Source organism: Xenia sp. Carnegie-2017, unplaced genomic scaffold (assembly GCF_021976095.1).
Source record: "Xenia sp. Carnegie-2017 unplaced genomic scaffold, XeniaSp_v1 HiC_scaffold_41, whole genome shotgun sequence".
In the NCBI taxonomy this organism is placed as follows: domain Eukaryota; kingdom Metazoa; phylum Cnidaria; class Anthozoa; order Malacalcyonacea; family Xeniidae; genus Xenia; species Xenia sp. Carnegie-2017.
Window position 1 is genome coordinate 938,852 of NW_025813506.1, and position 14,396 is coordinate 953,247.

Consider the following 14,396-nt stretch of genomic DNA (forward strand, 5'->3'; position numbering starts at 1 on the left):
TACTCAGTGTTGTGAAAATCTCATCCTTAATATAATGAACAGTTTGTTTCATGACTTCATAAACAAAGCAGGTATCATGATTCAAGTCATCTGAGATATTGAGATAACAAAAAAATTTTTTACAAAATTTGAAATCCACCCCTCCCCCCTGAAAATGAATTTTATAATAATTCCAAATTTTCATAAAAAAACTATAATTTATGCATTTGAACACATTTTCCATAGCAAAAAAAATTTTACAAAATTGGGATACCACCCCTGAAAACGAATTTCATGATATTTCCATATTTCCATCAAAAAACTATAATTTTCGCGTTTGAACACATTTTCCTTCACAAAAAAATTTTACAAAATTGGGATACCACCCCTCCCCCTCTGAAAACGAATTTCTCCACATTTCCATATTTTCATCAAAAAACTATAATTTATGCATTTGAATACATTTTCCACAACAATAAAATTTTACTAAATTGGGAATCCAATCCTCCCCTGAAAACGATTTTCATGATATTTCCATATTTTCATCAAAAACTATAATTTTGCATTTGAACACATTTTCCATAACAAAAAAATTGACAAAATTGGGATACCACCCTCCCCTGAAAACGAATTTCTTCATATTTCCATATTTTCATCAAAAAACTATAATTTATGCATTTGAACACATTTTCCTTCACAAAAAAATTTTACAAAATTTGATACCACCCCCCCTGAAAATGAATTTCTCCATATTTTCATCAAAAAACTATAATTTTGCATTTGAACACATTTTGCATAACAAAAAATTTTACACACATTGCAATCCAACCCCTCTCCCCTGAAAATGGTTTTTATGATAATTCCAAATTTTCATCAAAAAACTATAATTATTGCATGTGAACACATTTTCCATAATAAAAAAAATTTTACAAAAATTGGAATCCACAGCTCCTCCCTGAAAATGAATTTTATGATAATTCCAAATTTTAATCAAAAAACTATAATTTATGCATTTGAACACATTTTCCACGAAAATAAAATATTTTACAAAATTGGGAATCCACCCCTCCCCCACTGAAAACGAATTTCTTCATATTTCCATATTTTCATCAAAAAACTATAATTTTTGCGTTTGAACACATTTTCCATCACAAAAAAATTTTACAAAATTGGGATACCACCCCTCCCCCCCTGAAAATGAATTTATTTATATTTCCAAATTTTACAAAAATAATTTTACAAAATTGGGATACCACCCCTCCCCCCCTGAAAACGAATTTTTCATATTTCCATATTTTCATCAAAAAACTATAATTTATGCATTTGAACACATTTTCCATAACAAAAAAAATTTTACAAAATTGGGATACCACCCCTCCCCCCTGAAAATGAATTTTATAATAATTCCAAATTTTTATCAAAAAACTATAATTTATGCATTTGAACACATTTTCCATAACAAAAAAAATTTTACAAAATTGGGATACCACCCCTGAAATGAATTTCTTCATATTTCCATATTTTCATCAGAAAACTATAATTTATGCATTTGAACACATTTTCCATAACAAAAAAATTTAAAAATTGGGATACGACCCTCCCCTGAAAATGAATTTCTTCATATTTCCATATTTTCATCAAAAACTATAATTTATGCATTTCAACATATTTTCCAAAAAAAATTTTAAAAATTGGGATACCACCCCTCCCTCCTGAAAATGAATTTCTTCATATTTCCATATTTTCATCAAAAACTATAATTTATGCATTTGAACATATTTTCCATAACAAAAAATTTTACAAAATTGGGATACTACCCTCCCACCTGAAAATGAATTTTATAATAATTCCAAATTTTATCAAAAACTATAATTTATGCATTTGAACAAATTTTCCATAACATAAAAATTTTACAAAATTTGGATAAGATCATACGTATGTAATATAAAATTTGACTAAATCAAAACAATTTTCAAATGATAGCCAAGTATTCGAAACTTTGATGTAAACTAATAGAATTTGTATGAATACAATTAATAAGAACTTAATGTTTGTTCATTCTTGGAGGAAGATTGGGGGGTTGGAAATGGCATTAATTTTTTGGGAAACGGATGTTTTATATGGACCGTTTACATTCTATATAATAAGTCGTTCATGTTTTGATTGACGTTGTCAGTCAGTGAATTGTAAGTCAAGATGTATCAACTATGAAATACAACCGGAAATCCTTATATATATGTGTTTCTATGTATTGTGTTCAAGAGTAAAACAATCTTCCTAACAAGATCTTTCAGATCAATGCAAAAATATCAATAAAAAAATTTATCATTAAATATCAACGAACACCAAACTTTTCCAAGATATGCAAAAATTTGGCTGTAATTGTTCTTAACGTAAAACAAAATTTTCAATAGTATGTTATTTTCCGGAATTTGGATGGAATCTGTGAACTACTGAAGTGATCTGTGAACAACTCACTGTTAATCATATGGACTTAAATGCGCGTATGAACTATAACACGGGTGGATTTTTCTATGGAATGATTTGATGGTCATGATTGTGATGGATTTTTCACTGACGGGGGGGAGGGCGTTTGCACTGGGTATGGGGCTCATAGGAGGAGAAGGAAAATAGTTTAGATGGTAAAGTATTTTCTATACAGTAATTGATAGCTAAATTCTTCACAGAATCAGACGATGTATGGAAAATTTTATAGGCAATATGAATCCATGTCTATTATTTAATTATTAATATTATAAATTCTGCCTGATCGGAAGACAAATAATAGTTTATGGTAATAAGCTCTTGAAAGGACACAGCCACCTCCAGGAGCGTGAAATTTATGAATAAAAATACTTACATGAAGTACCGACTGGCATGATTGTGATGTTTGCAAATGAATGCTCAAATAAATTTATGACAATTAAAATTAAAAATTTCTGTAATGTTGGCTTGTTTAAGTTGTTTTGAATTAACCTGCTGACAGAAATGTCCTCGGGATATCCGAAATGAAAACACGCTAACAGATTCTTCTCGTCTGCGACGCTAGCGAAAACTGTACAGTTTAAATGAATTTGAAATCTCAAACAGATAGTGAGAGTAAGACTCCGGAGAAAATGTTGCCGTTTATGCCATCAACAAAAGTGTCTAGCTTGTCCATCGACGATGTAGAAAGGGACTTTGTAACTCATGTATATACTGGTTTGGACAAATCTGAAGCCGAAAGACGTGCAAGAATATATGGGTTGAACGAATTTGATGCGGGAGCTGAAGTTCCAATATGGCGAAAATATTTTGATCAGGTTGGTTGGCTATTTTTAAACTGTTAAGATTTTTCTAGTAGGAATCGAGTGGCTGCATCAGATCAATGATAAAGGCATTAGACTGGAGTGTATAAGTACTCGTGTGTCAACAACAGATCACTTATGATGAGGACACTAGACTGGAGCATATAAGAATTTAAGTTTCAACATCAGATTAATTATGGTAAAGACACTAGACTGGGGTATAAAAGGACTCAAGTTTCACCATCAAATCACTTCTAATGACACCAGACTGGAGTATAAAAGGACTCGAGAATCAACGTCAGATCACTCCTGATGTAGTCACTGTAGCGAAGTATATAAATTAAAGAAATTTGTATAAATTTTTAGTTCAAAGAGCTTATGATATTGCTGCTGCTTGCATCTGGAATTGTAAGCATTGTAATTGGACAATATATGTCTACCATGTGCATGGACTCTTAACTTAAGAATGTCAATGTTTTGTTGTTATCAGCAGTTTATATATGTTGGATGCCTTTTCTTTGTCGAATATTCTCTGTATTTTTAGCTTTAGGAATGGTTCATTGGTAAACTTTCTTGCTAAAGAATTAGTTTGTGGGGATATTGTTGTCATAGCTACTTGTGATCGTGTACCAGCTGATATCACGATTGGTTGAGGTGAGCTGTTTGTCCCTAGACTGCTTCTGAACATACATTTTGAAAACTTTACTGATTTTCCTCACTCATTCACCATATGAAGACCAGCTGTCTTCCTCACCTTGATATTTTTGTTGTGTTTAGGCCGTAGACCTTGAAATTGATGAATGAAGCTTCACTGAGGAAACTGAACCCCAGAGGAAATATCGTCATCAATACCAGAAGCCTTAGCGAACAGTAGTCTTCTGAGCAAAAAAATATGCGTTTATGGGCACGCTGGTTCGTGGAAATGGAAAGGTGAGTTTTCCACCCTTATCACTCTGTACTTGACAATATTTAATTATGTGGAGCTCTCAGTACCTAGAAAGAGTTTGAAAATTTTCACCTTGTCTAATGCCGTTGTTAGCACTAAATACATTTAAAGAGTACAGTTTAAATTGTATGGCGGTCTTAATGGTAAGGCCCAAAGGTCTTGACTTCTGTTTTACTAACATAACAATAACATCACTGCAGAAAAGTTCATAAAGTTGAATACCATCCCTCCATTCACCATTTTATTTCATTTAGAAAAGCACAGTTCCCTCACAGAGTCCATCACAGACATAATGAAATTCACACCCTCTAAAGCCCTTCCTTCCTGGTACAAACAAATAACTTAAACAAACACTAAGCATGTTTATATGTTTTTTACTTAGTACCTTTTACAACGTATTTTTCTCATAACTCTCTCGTGATGAACGAGAGCCTCCTTATACAATATGACTCTTTCATCATGAACGAACGCATCCATGGGCTTCACGGAAAAAAGGGATTATGTACTTTGTTATAATAGTTTCTACAAAGATAACATTTATTAGGCTAAGAAATTTGAAAATAAAAATATATTTGAGTTATTAGCAAATAACAAGTCGAGAATTCATTGATCATACTCATTCCAATTGGTCTGAAACAACCATGACATTAATAATTTCGACCATCCAACCCTTTATCAAGGGCTATATTATTAATTAACGACAGTAACTTCATACGTCGTTCTTGCTGAACACCTTCAGGTGAAGTATGATCATCAATAATCTGTTATATATAAAAACATAATTTATCCATAGAATTATCGCAAAGTTACGATGAACAGATGAGAGTTATTAACGCTTAAATTCAATATATCGTATAAAGTACCTCAAATCCCGACGATTTCTCGTATCGAAAGGATTCTAAAGAAAAGGTGACAATTAAGATGAGAAATTTCGAAGAATTGAAACTAGAGAATTTTTCAACAAAAAAATGTTGAAAATACCTGTACTACCACAAGATTTTCAATGTCTATGCTCTAAAATAATAGCCATAAAACGACAATTTCAAAAAGCAAAAAAAACTAAGTATTTGTAACATTGGTGAAAGATTCAGGATGAACATGAAACCTTCTCAGAATACGATGGAATGAGACCATAACCATTTTATGTGAACTTATTCCTAACAACGTTTGCGTAATCAGTTAGCATACCATGAAAACTAACTTCTGGTTTAGGCGACGCTTTACTAGCAACCTCCTCAACGTTTTCAGGACAATTAACGTATACTGAACTGGTTTCGCAAGGCTCAATGACGATGACCAACCACTAGCCATACCTAACATGTTACCACCAGAGATCTTTCTTGGGTAGATGAAGGTTTTAGGAACTTCAGACAAGGGTTGTGTTGAGCTGAGAACTAAACAAGAACAAATATGGATAGATGATGAAGTGGAGAACAAGAATAGAGGTTATACAAGACACACTACGTATGCTCATTGGTGTTTCACAAGAGTTTACGTTACAGGATAACTATGGATCCAAGTAGTCTAAACAACTAGGTACGTTTAAGCAATCCATCTTTCCCATCGTAAACACACGTGTCAAAAAAACGTGATCAAATTAAAAAATTCGTGCAATCAAATAGTCGGACATGGTATTGTATTTGTAGAAGAGAGCCAATAAAAACAAAATTCTCTTGGGGCATTTGTAAGTATTAGTTTAGAAATACAGATCGACTAATTATAAAGGCAGAAGATGTAAGAGTGAATAAAAACCATTTCCCGTCAAATCTAAGGAAAGCTTGGATATGACATGCAATATGCAGGTATAAAGTTGTAGAGAAAAATAAAAAAATTTTTAACCTTGTCACGGATATTACGAGAGCCGTAACAAAGTGTTGACGAGTTTCACATGCATTTGTAAAAACAAGCTTAAGTAGACAAAGAGCATGACAAAAATATATAATGGAAAGCCTGCTCAGCGCATCTACAAGCACCAAGTTCAGAGCTCGCTCTGTCACAAATTAATTGAGAATCTGAGCATGCGTTGTCAACTCCACAAACTCTCCAAGCTCATGGTAACGACCAACTGGATGTACTAGTACCGATTTTGGAGTAATTAGCTCGCTCAGTCACACGTTTTAAGACAAATCATCTGCGCATGCGCAGTCTCACTGAGCATGCGCAGTCAATTTGACCAGCTACCCGAGTTCATGGTCATGGCAACGACCAACTGCATCTACTAGCACCAATTTTGAAGTAAATAGCATGCTTAGTAACAATTTAATAGAGAAATCGTCTGCGCATGCGCTCGAGCATGCGCAGTCCACTCGAGTAATTGTTCATAGTCATGACAACGACCAACTATATGTACTTGCACTACATTTGTGTCATTTAACTCACTTAGTCGCAAATTATCAAAGAAATCATCTGGGCATGCGCTGTAACGATAACAATCATCCCACAACTTTCGTACGCCTTTAAATTTTGGTATATATATATAAAGCTAAAACTTCATATAGTAGATGTCAACTAGCAGTGGAAGCTGGGTGCGATATAGTATGCAGTGGCTTAGGCCCTCACTTCGGTGGCGACCGCACTCTCCTGCGTATCCTGAGCAAAGCCTATCGCAGGTGATCTCAGGGTCTGATGGGCGGAAGCTTGCTATTGGCATTTCCCAAGTAGGATAGCGTGGAGGGCCGAAATCTGCTACCGAAACGTTAACATGCCGCGTTTTAGTGCCTTACGCTTAAGAAGGTATCGGGAAGCATGGACCGAAAACGGGTTTTTCCTTTCAAAATTTGTCTTTTTCTTTACAAGAATTCTTCTCATAAAAGAAACTAGAACATACTGCCAAGGTTCAGACAACTTCTGAAAATCCCGGGCGTAGTTTCGTTTTCTTTGTAAAACGAGAAGAATACTAACTTGAAAACATGAAGACTGGGTGACATAATATTTACCATAAACGAAGACAAGAAATGTTTATTTTACTCTGTGACATCACTTTACTTTAAAGTGAAAGGTTTGAACATGGAGATCGTTACATGTTTGTAGATGTAGATCGTCCAGGTTAGTAAAGTCCTGAAAAGAACTGTTGTTGTTGATGCTGACTCTAAAGATGACTACCGCTAAGGTTGTTGAGAAGTCAGTCAACCTCAACATCAACAGTCCTTCGCAGGACTCCACTAACCTCGACGATCTACATCTACAAACATCTACTTCACTTACTCGGCTATCTTCTTTAATTCAAGACTACAGTGTGTTAAATCGTTGTCGACAAAGCTACAATGGAAAATAGGAGAAAAAGTTGTACATCGGAAATTAAAACCATGTCATCAACATAGAAGTGAACAAAAAAATTTCTAACAAACCGTTAAATTTCCAGAGCTCTACATACACAATTAAGGACAAATATAAGAAGAGAAAAAACACCGTCAATTTTCGTCAAAATAAAATTTCGTGTATTTTTTCAGTTGTACCTTAAATCCAAAATTTGAGTGGCTGGTGATATGATACTGGTCTGTGATGAAACGGTGAACATTAATTTTGATTATTAAAAAATTATCTACAATGCAATCGTTTGCAATCAATTTCTATATAACTGCACACCTCTCTATTTAAGCAACATGTTTGTATAACTTGCACAAACGACTATATTGTGGTATGGAAATAAAGCAGTAGACGTAAAGGTACAAAGTACTGAGAAGAGGGGATATACTTCACGAGGCAAATTGTTGTTTTATATTGTATATGATGACAGGTTGCGGTAAGCCATTTCGGCGTTCCTTTTGGCCAGAAAACATAATTGACCGGCAGCCATTTCGTTGATCACGTGCACAAGAAGACATAAGTTACATACAAACAAATAGTGCTGTTTCAACTATATTTTTTCTTATCCTGTGGTAAAAACATTGAATACCCTACCCTTACAAGTTCCTTGATGCAAGAATGGTAAATTTTGTAAATAGCTTTGGCTGATGGCGGACCAATATACTGTTTGATGTCGGCTCTGTGGGCGAACAAATAGCGAAGTTAGATGAGAAAGTGAATTAAAAAAACTTTCGAGTCACAAACATATTTTTCAACCTGTCCACGAACGCAACGTCTATGGCTCTAGTTATGTTCGATGTTGTCAATATAATTACATTAGGATGTCTGAAATAAGAAGAAACAACATTGGGGAAGACTAGGTTTAGCAAATAAACGCATAAATGTAGTTCAAATCAAGACTTCTGTAAATACGTAATTGATAGATAATAAGTATTTGACTGAACAAAGTTGTCATCACAAGTTTGTTCATGTCATATAAATATTTTCGTGCTTTACTCCTGTAAAAGCGACAACATTGTAGAGAAAGAAATAATACATAGTTTTAAAGATAGCAAATACCATAGTGAATGGTAAATGTAATATAATAAGTTGATAAAGACTGTTGTCTTGGCATTATAAATATCGGTAGATTGTAAATTTTCATTCAGCAGACGTTGACACCTGAGGAGTAGTCTGCCGAAATGCATCGTGTCGTTTAATTTAGAGCTATTGGGTTAGTGCTCTTTACTTACAACAGTTCTTGTAAGAACTATCAACTTATTATATTACTTTTACCATTTACTATGGTATTTGCTATCTTTAGAACATCTCGTAAACTTAAATAAAAGTTACAAAGCAAAACAATTGAAAGTGTAATATTTACATTTTTAATCGTCTTGTTTTCTAAATTTGATGTTGAGTTTACAACATGTCCTTTTTCGGATTATACTTTGTATTTATAATTCACGACATAACAATAAAATTACGTGGCAATATTAGTTGCACACACATGGATAGTAATGGATTGCGATTTACGTAACATCAAAATAAAATGTAGTGTTTTACCTTTAGAAAGTGGTATGGATAATTTTGGAGCAAAGCGCCTTACATAAGGATGTTTCACCAGTACTGGTTGGCTTCAGAAAGTTTTAAAGAAAAGCTCAACTTATTCTTCTGGATATTTGCAGTAGATCACGTGAAGACAAACATGATGTACTATGAGTGGTAAATGCTGGTGTTTGATTGGCTTCGTTGTTTGTTCGAGTGACGTCACAGCGGTACACAAACATGGTAGCCTTGACGTCATTTAATAGTTGGCTCGTTAAAACACCATCACGTCTCGCGTTTCATTCTATCTGATTGTAGCTAACTTATTCTTATCAATACTTTGATATGTGATTTTTCAATCTTGAATGTTATGAGTGATAAGAGATTTACTCCGTTAAGATGAGAGTTGTTACAAAGTCAACACACGCAAAAATAAAATCTAATTTGATTCGTAAAAAGATACACGTGACGGACGATGACGCAAGGACTCACGTCTGGTTACCAAGGAAACTAACTTACCATGCAATAAGATAACTTTATTTCACGAGATGATGTTGAAATCCACGCCTCTAAAATATGATTCAAACACGTGACTAATATATACTTTGAAACGTCATTGTTTGGGAGTGATTTTAAAAAGATGGAAAAACGAACGATTTTGCAATTTGGCTTCTCTAAAAAGTCTTCAGTTCAATAGTTTCATTTCACACGACAAACCTGTCGGAGAAGAGAAGTGTCGTTGCCGCATATTTTAGCAACTAAAAAAATAAGATAAAAATGAGATACATGAAATATCATAGTCATGGCACGACATATACTTTCGTAAATAAATTAGAACAACAAAATTTTTAACATTTTTTAATAGATATAACTCGCTAGAATTGCTGAGATGTGTATTTTTAATGTTTACTAAGTAAGCTTTGTCACCACTACGGTGCACAATGTCATCGCTTGCGTAAACCTTTTGAAAATATTAGAGATTAATAAGTCTAGATCAGTAACTCCGTTGATCAGTAACTCCGTTGATCAGTAACTCCCGAGTACATAATGTACATTGGAAAATAGGAGAAATTAGGAAAATCCTTAAAAAATCTATTTGACGTTTTGACAGCTAACTGTTTAAACGTTAACTTATTTCGGCGCTAAAGACGTCCTTAACAAGCTACAATTTAAACTTCGCTCACGAGAGAAATCATTAAATGTTCATTATGAAGAACAACCTGATTTTTCACATCCGAGTCAAAGAGCAAGCTTTCCCACAAGCCCTGAAAATCCTCTAAAAATGATGAATTAATTGTATTTGTTGCTAATACTTATAACTCGTGAAAGCGAAAAGACCTGGGACTGAAGTGAGTTGACCACCTGCAGGCAAAATTTACCCACCTGTAGGCAAAAGCCAGTTGTCTGGAGCAGATATATCATCCTCAAGTTCTTCATATGCATGCCCCCCATCATGAAGTTGATAGACATGATACTTTAGCATAACTTTTTTCAAATCAATTATCTGTTAAAAGAATTATGAAGGTTTGACAGAAATATGTACTTCATGTAAATCTTCATTATCAAACTAAGTCACTCCTCTAAGAGTTCTTGCATTTTCCTTTCCGTGGGGGTTCAACAAAAAGGATGTGTGACATACCAGGGGTGTGAACAACTACTCTCACACACGAAAGTAAATATTGTCTGATCATAGGGTCAATAACCTTGCCATATGTTGAAAAATTATCTGTGTCATACACAATAGTTATGCTCTTGACATGTTCCATTAAAAAGGATCAACAAATTTATGAAACATGAGTCGCCATGAATTGTTTTCATGTTGATAAGAAAGTCTTTGACAAGCTTTATAATTCTATACTCTGGGATAGTGCTAAAATAAAGTGGTAAATACTATTAAGATGTTAATGCTTATTATCAAATTGAATAAATGGTTTTGTTCACGTTTTGAAAGCACAGTGGTATTTGAAGAAGTGAGTCTGTTGAAGCACAACATATGACCAGTGACGTCAATCTAGTAACATATTAAAATTATTCAAGTTTCTTTACAAAACAAAAACATGATTTGTTCATTACCTTGTTTCACCTGTAGCATGGTTTCACCAACACAGACTCACTCAACTAGATTATTACATGAAATGCAATTCAATATCCTTCTGCATACAGTCCTTTGTTCATTTTATGAACTAACCTTTCTTTGCATTCATTTACTTCGACGTTTAAGAATGGCTGACTTGGTAAAGGCAGTGCTTCAGAAAGTTCTTGAACTTTATCCATTTTAACGATATTGCTTTAGTTAGAGATGTTATACAAAAGATTATTCACAATATTGGCTGTGTAGGAAAAAAAACTTAAATATCTTTGCTATGTAGAAATAAAAAATAAATATCGTTTCAATTTCCCGCTATGAAAGTCAAAGTCAGACTCAGGCATAACAATAACATATATATCTATTACCTTGTTTCAGCTTTCAAAAAAAACTTTATATGTTCTTTAAAATATTATTTGTCTTTCACTCTTTTACAACAGATATGTGGAGAGAAATATTCTTGCGGAGAACGAATGCTTGTGAGGTTTAAAATTAAAAATTATGTTGTTTTGGAAAACGGTATATAACTTTTACATGAAGTAGTGAACATGATAACGATGGTCAAATGTGGTCTTATTTCTAAGGAAATTTCTCAGAAAAGAACGGCCTATTTGAAGGAAATTTCTGGAAATTTCTCAAAAAATTAATTGTTTGGACAAATCTTGGGCAATTCTTAAATTTTTACAAATTTATATACACGCTTTTAATCGTGCTTGTTTTACAATATTTACAGTTGAGTCATTTTGGAAAACTGTATAAAACAAGATGAAGCATATGAAGTAAGAACAGAAGACTTTGTTACAACGATTCCGTCATTGTAGCAAACATATCCTAGAGCTTAATCTGAGGGTGATGGCTCACCTGTATCACCATAGGATGCTTCTTGACATACGGTACACTGATAATACGTCAATCATCCCCAAAATAACTGAATAAAACCAACGTAATCCCTTCTCGTATAGAACGTCCTGTTCAAATCCAGCCAATCCAACTGTCGGAACAAAGCAATAATTTTTTCATGAACTGTTTGAATAGAATATATCTATTTTGAATGTTGTGTCAAGTGTCAATAAAGTGTTAAAGAAAAACAATACAAAAAGTTGGAACATTAACATCTACGTAATCACAAGCATAAGCAACGAGCGTGCTTATGACTCTCTCGAGGGTTTACAGAAAAAAACATCAAAAATCATATTCTTCTTTTCAATATTTTATACTTCTTTCATCTTACGAAACAACATAAAAAATAACACCACGCCTTTTATGGGCAAATTTATTCCTAAAGTTCCTCCCACCCACTCAAAAGAGCGAAGTTACACCATTACACAGGCTTAAGGAAATGTGTTAGGCATTAGCTGAAAGAAGAACACAAAAAGAACAAGAGAAAAACGAAAGAAGATTTCCATGTCTTTCTGTGTAAACTCTGAAGAGAAAAAGAAATAAAGTTTTATCGTTTATGCTTATTCTATTCGTGTGTACCATGCATTCAATTTTGTTTTCTCGCGAGACCTAAAAGACCAGGAAAACGGAAATTCTTTTGAATATTGTTTTGTTTATGCTCATGTTGATTCTAATCCTTCATTTATTCTGTCTTGTTTGACAATTAATAATCACTTTTGCTTGTGCTAAGACTAGTATGACCAAAGACAGCACCAAAAGCACCTTCTCGTTGTGTAACTTTGCCATTGGAAGTTGAAAAGAAGAAAATCATTTTTCTATGACAGCCACAGGCTAAGAAACTCAATTTTAAAACAAATAATTTAAAAGTGTACACGGTTAAGAATCACTGACGATAATAAGAAAAGATGGCAATGAAGTGAACGCAAGAGCTAGGGTGTCACAATAATTTATGATGCTGAACATACTAAATTATTTGATCAGAGAGCCATGTTAAAGTACTAAGAAGTAACCAAAGTGATTAGTGATTTATTAACGAACATAATAAGTTCATGGTGCGATGATTTCCGATACTGAAAAAATCAATTCATTTCTCTCGTATTCTATATTTCTAGACAACAAAGTTGACTTCAAGATGTTGCTAACGGAAGAAACAGATCATCCTTCGACCCAAAACATCCTTCTTCATTGTCCATATCAATAATTCGACCGACCAACAGAGAGCTAGCTTATGTTTGCTTATTGCCTAGTTCTGACACGTGCTTGATTTGGTAATAACTGGGGGATTTGGTAGTAAAGAGATGTGTTGTACTTGTGCAACAACTGACTGGCGCTTCTATATACCATGGAGTAATTTTGTAGATGTTAGCACAAATCAGTTAACATGCTTTAGAGCATGTTAATATAAGAGTGCTTCGCGCTCATATCTTGTGTAAAATTAAAACAAAATCTAATTTACATTAAATCAATCATCATGGTTGAAAGAGAAATTGCAATACGCTGGCAGAGTATTGCAAAATCTTTAAACTCAACATCTATGCAAAATGATTATCACGAGCCAGTCAGACTAGCCGTCTACTTTGAATATTTAATGGTTTATTTGTGCCTATGATTGCACTGTTATAATATTGAGGGATGTTATAACAGTGTCTACAAAGCAAAAAATTTAACTTCCGGTGATGTTCTAATGTTTGGTAAATGATTTAGCCAAAATAGCTATTTTGTATGATTGTATAGAACTATTGCAATCATAAAGATAATTCCTCGGAGAGGAAACTGTTTCCAAATTTTGAATCCAACTTGAGGGCTCGTCATGAATGCTCGTCTGTCCATTATGTTCAATGGAGATGATTGACTTCGTTTGAAAAATCTGACAGTAACTTTTTGTGCCATAAAAGTAAACCTTTCCTGTAAATGTTGGCAGTTTACAGCTGTTTTCTGGAAATCATGGTAAAGTACCAGTTTTGATAGAAATTTCGACAGATCGTCTGCAAACACTGGTTTTTGAAAATTTATATGCTCCTACAGTTCGTCATGATTGTATTTTAACATTATTCTTACAGTTATTCATGGCACTGAACGATGAAGATTGAGACTGAGGTATGTGTTTGTTTGTCAGTTGTTTGCTTGTTTGCTTCATCATACTGCAACTTTTTCCTCAGTATTTTTCAGATGCAGAGGTCGATAAGATCAAGAATAGCAGAACAGAGATGTAAGCATGTATTTGTTTGTATCGTTCATCAAATCTTCTTTGCTTCAATTTCTTTCAGAACCACATTGCCGTAACCTGTCATTGTCAAGCAACGCTTCTGCAGTAAGTTAAACCAATATTTATTACTTATTTTGGAGAAGATATTAAAATTTAAAG

General features: G+C 33.7%; 1 protein-coding gene and 1 long non-coding RNA gene across 4 annotated transcripts; both read right to left on the bottom strand.

Moving 5' to 3' along the window:
- Nucleotides 1–7,416: 7,416 nt before the first annotated feature.
- On the bottom strand, nucleotides 7,417–8,459 carry LOC124456013. Of its 2 annotated transcripts, none has more exons than XR_006952066.1 (5): nucleotides 8,275–8,459; nucleotides 8,113–8,197; nucleotides 7,668–7,708; nucleotides 7,560–7,577; nucleotides 7,417–7,470 (listed from the first exon to the last, which is right to left on the bottom strand). It is a non-coding gene; the product is annotated as an uncharacterized LOC124456013 (long non-coding RNA). The 2 variants fall into 2 exon arrangements; XR_006952067.1 differs by having other exon boundaries at nucleotides 7,668–7,753.
- Nucleotides 8,460–9,342: 883 nt separating this feature from the next.
- On the bottom strand, nucleotides 9,343–12,155 carry LOC124456057 (pachytene checkpoint protein 2 homolog). Of its 2 annotated transcripts, none has more exons than XM_047006597.1 (7): nucleotides 11,993–12,155; nucleotides 11,500–11,607; nucleotides 11,234–11,332; nucleotides 10,429–10,549; nucleotides 10,266–10,321; nucleotides 9,763–9,803; nucleotides 9,343–9,614 (listed from the first exon to the last, which is right to left on the bottom strand). In XM_047006597.1, the coding sequence occupies exons 3-7, from the start codon at nucleotides 11,243–11,245 to the stop codon at nucleotides 9,587–9,589; spliced, it is 258 nt and encodes an 85-aa protein (XP_046862553.1). In that variant the 5' UTR covers nucleotides 11,246–11,332; nucleotides 11,500–11,607; nucleotides 11,993–12,155; the 3' UTR covers nucleotides 9,343–9,586. The 2 variants fall into 2 exon arrangements, with proteins under 2 accessions (XP_046862553.1, XP_046862554.1); XM_047006598.1 differs by having other exon boundaries at nucleotides 11,234–11,375.
- Between the last annotated feature and the right edge of the window lie 2,241 nt (nucleotides 12,156–14,396).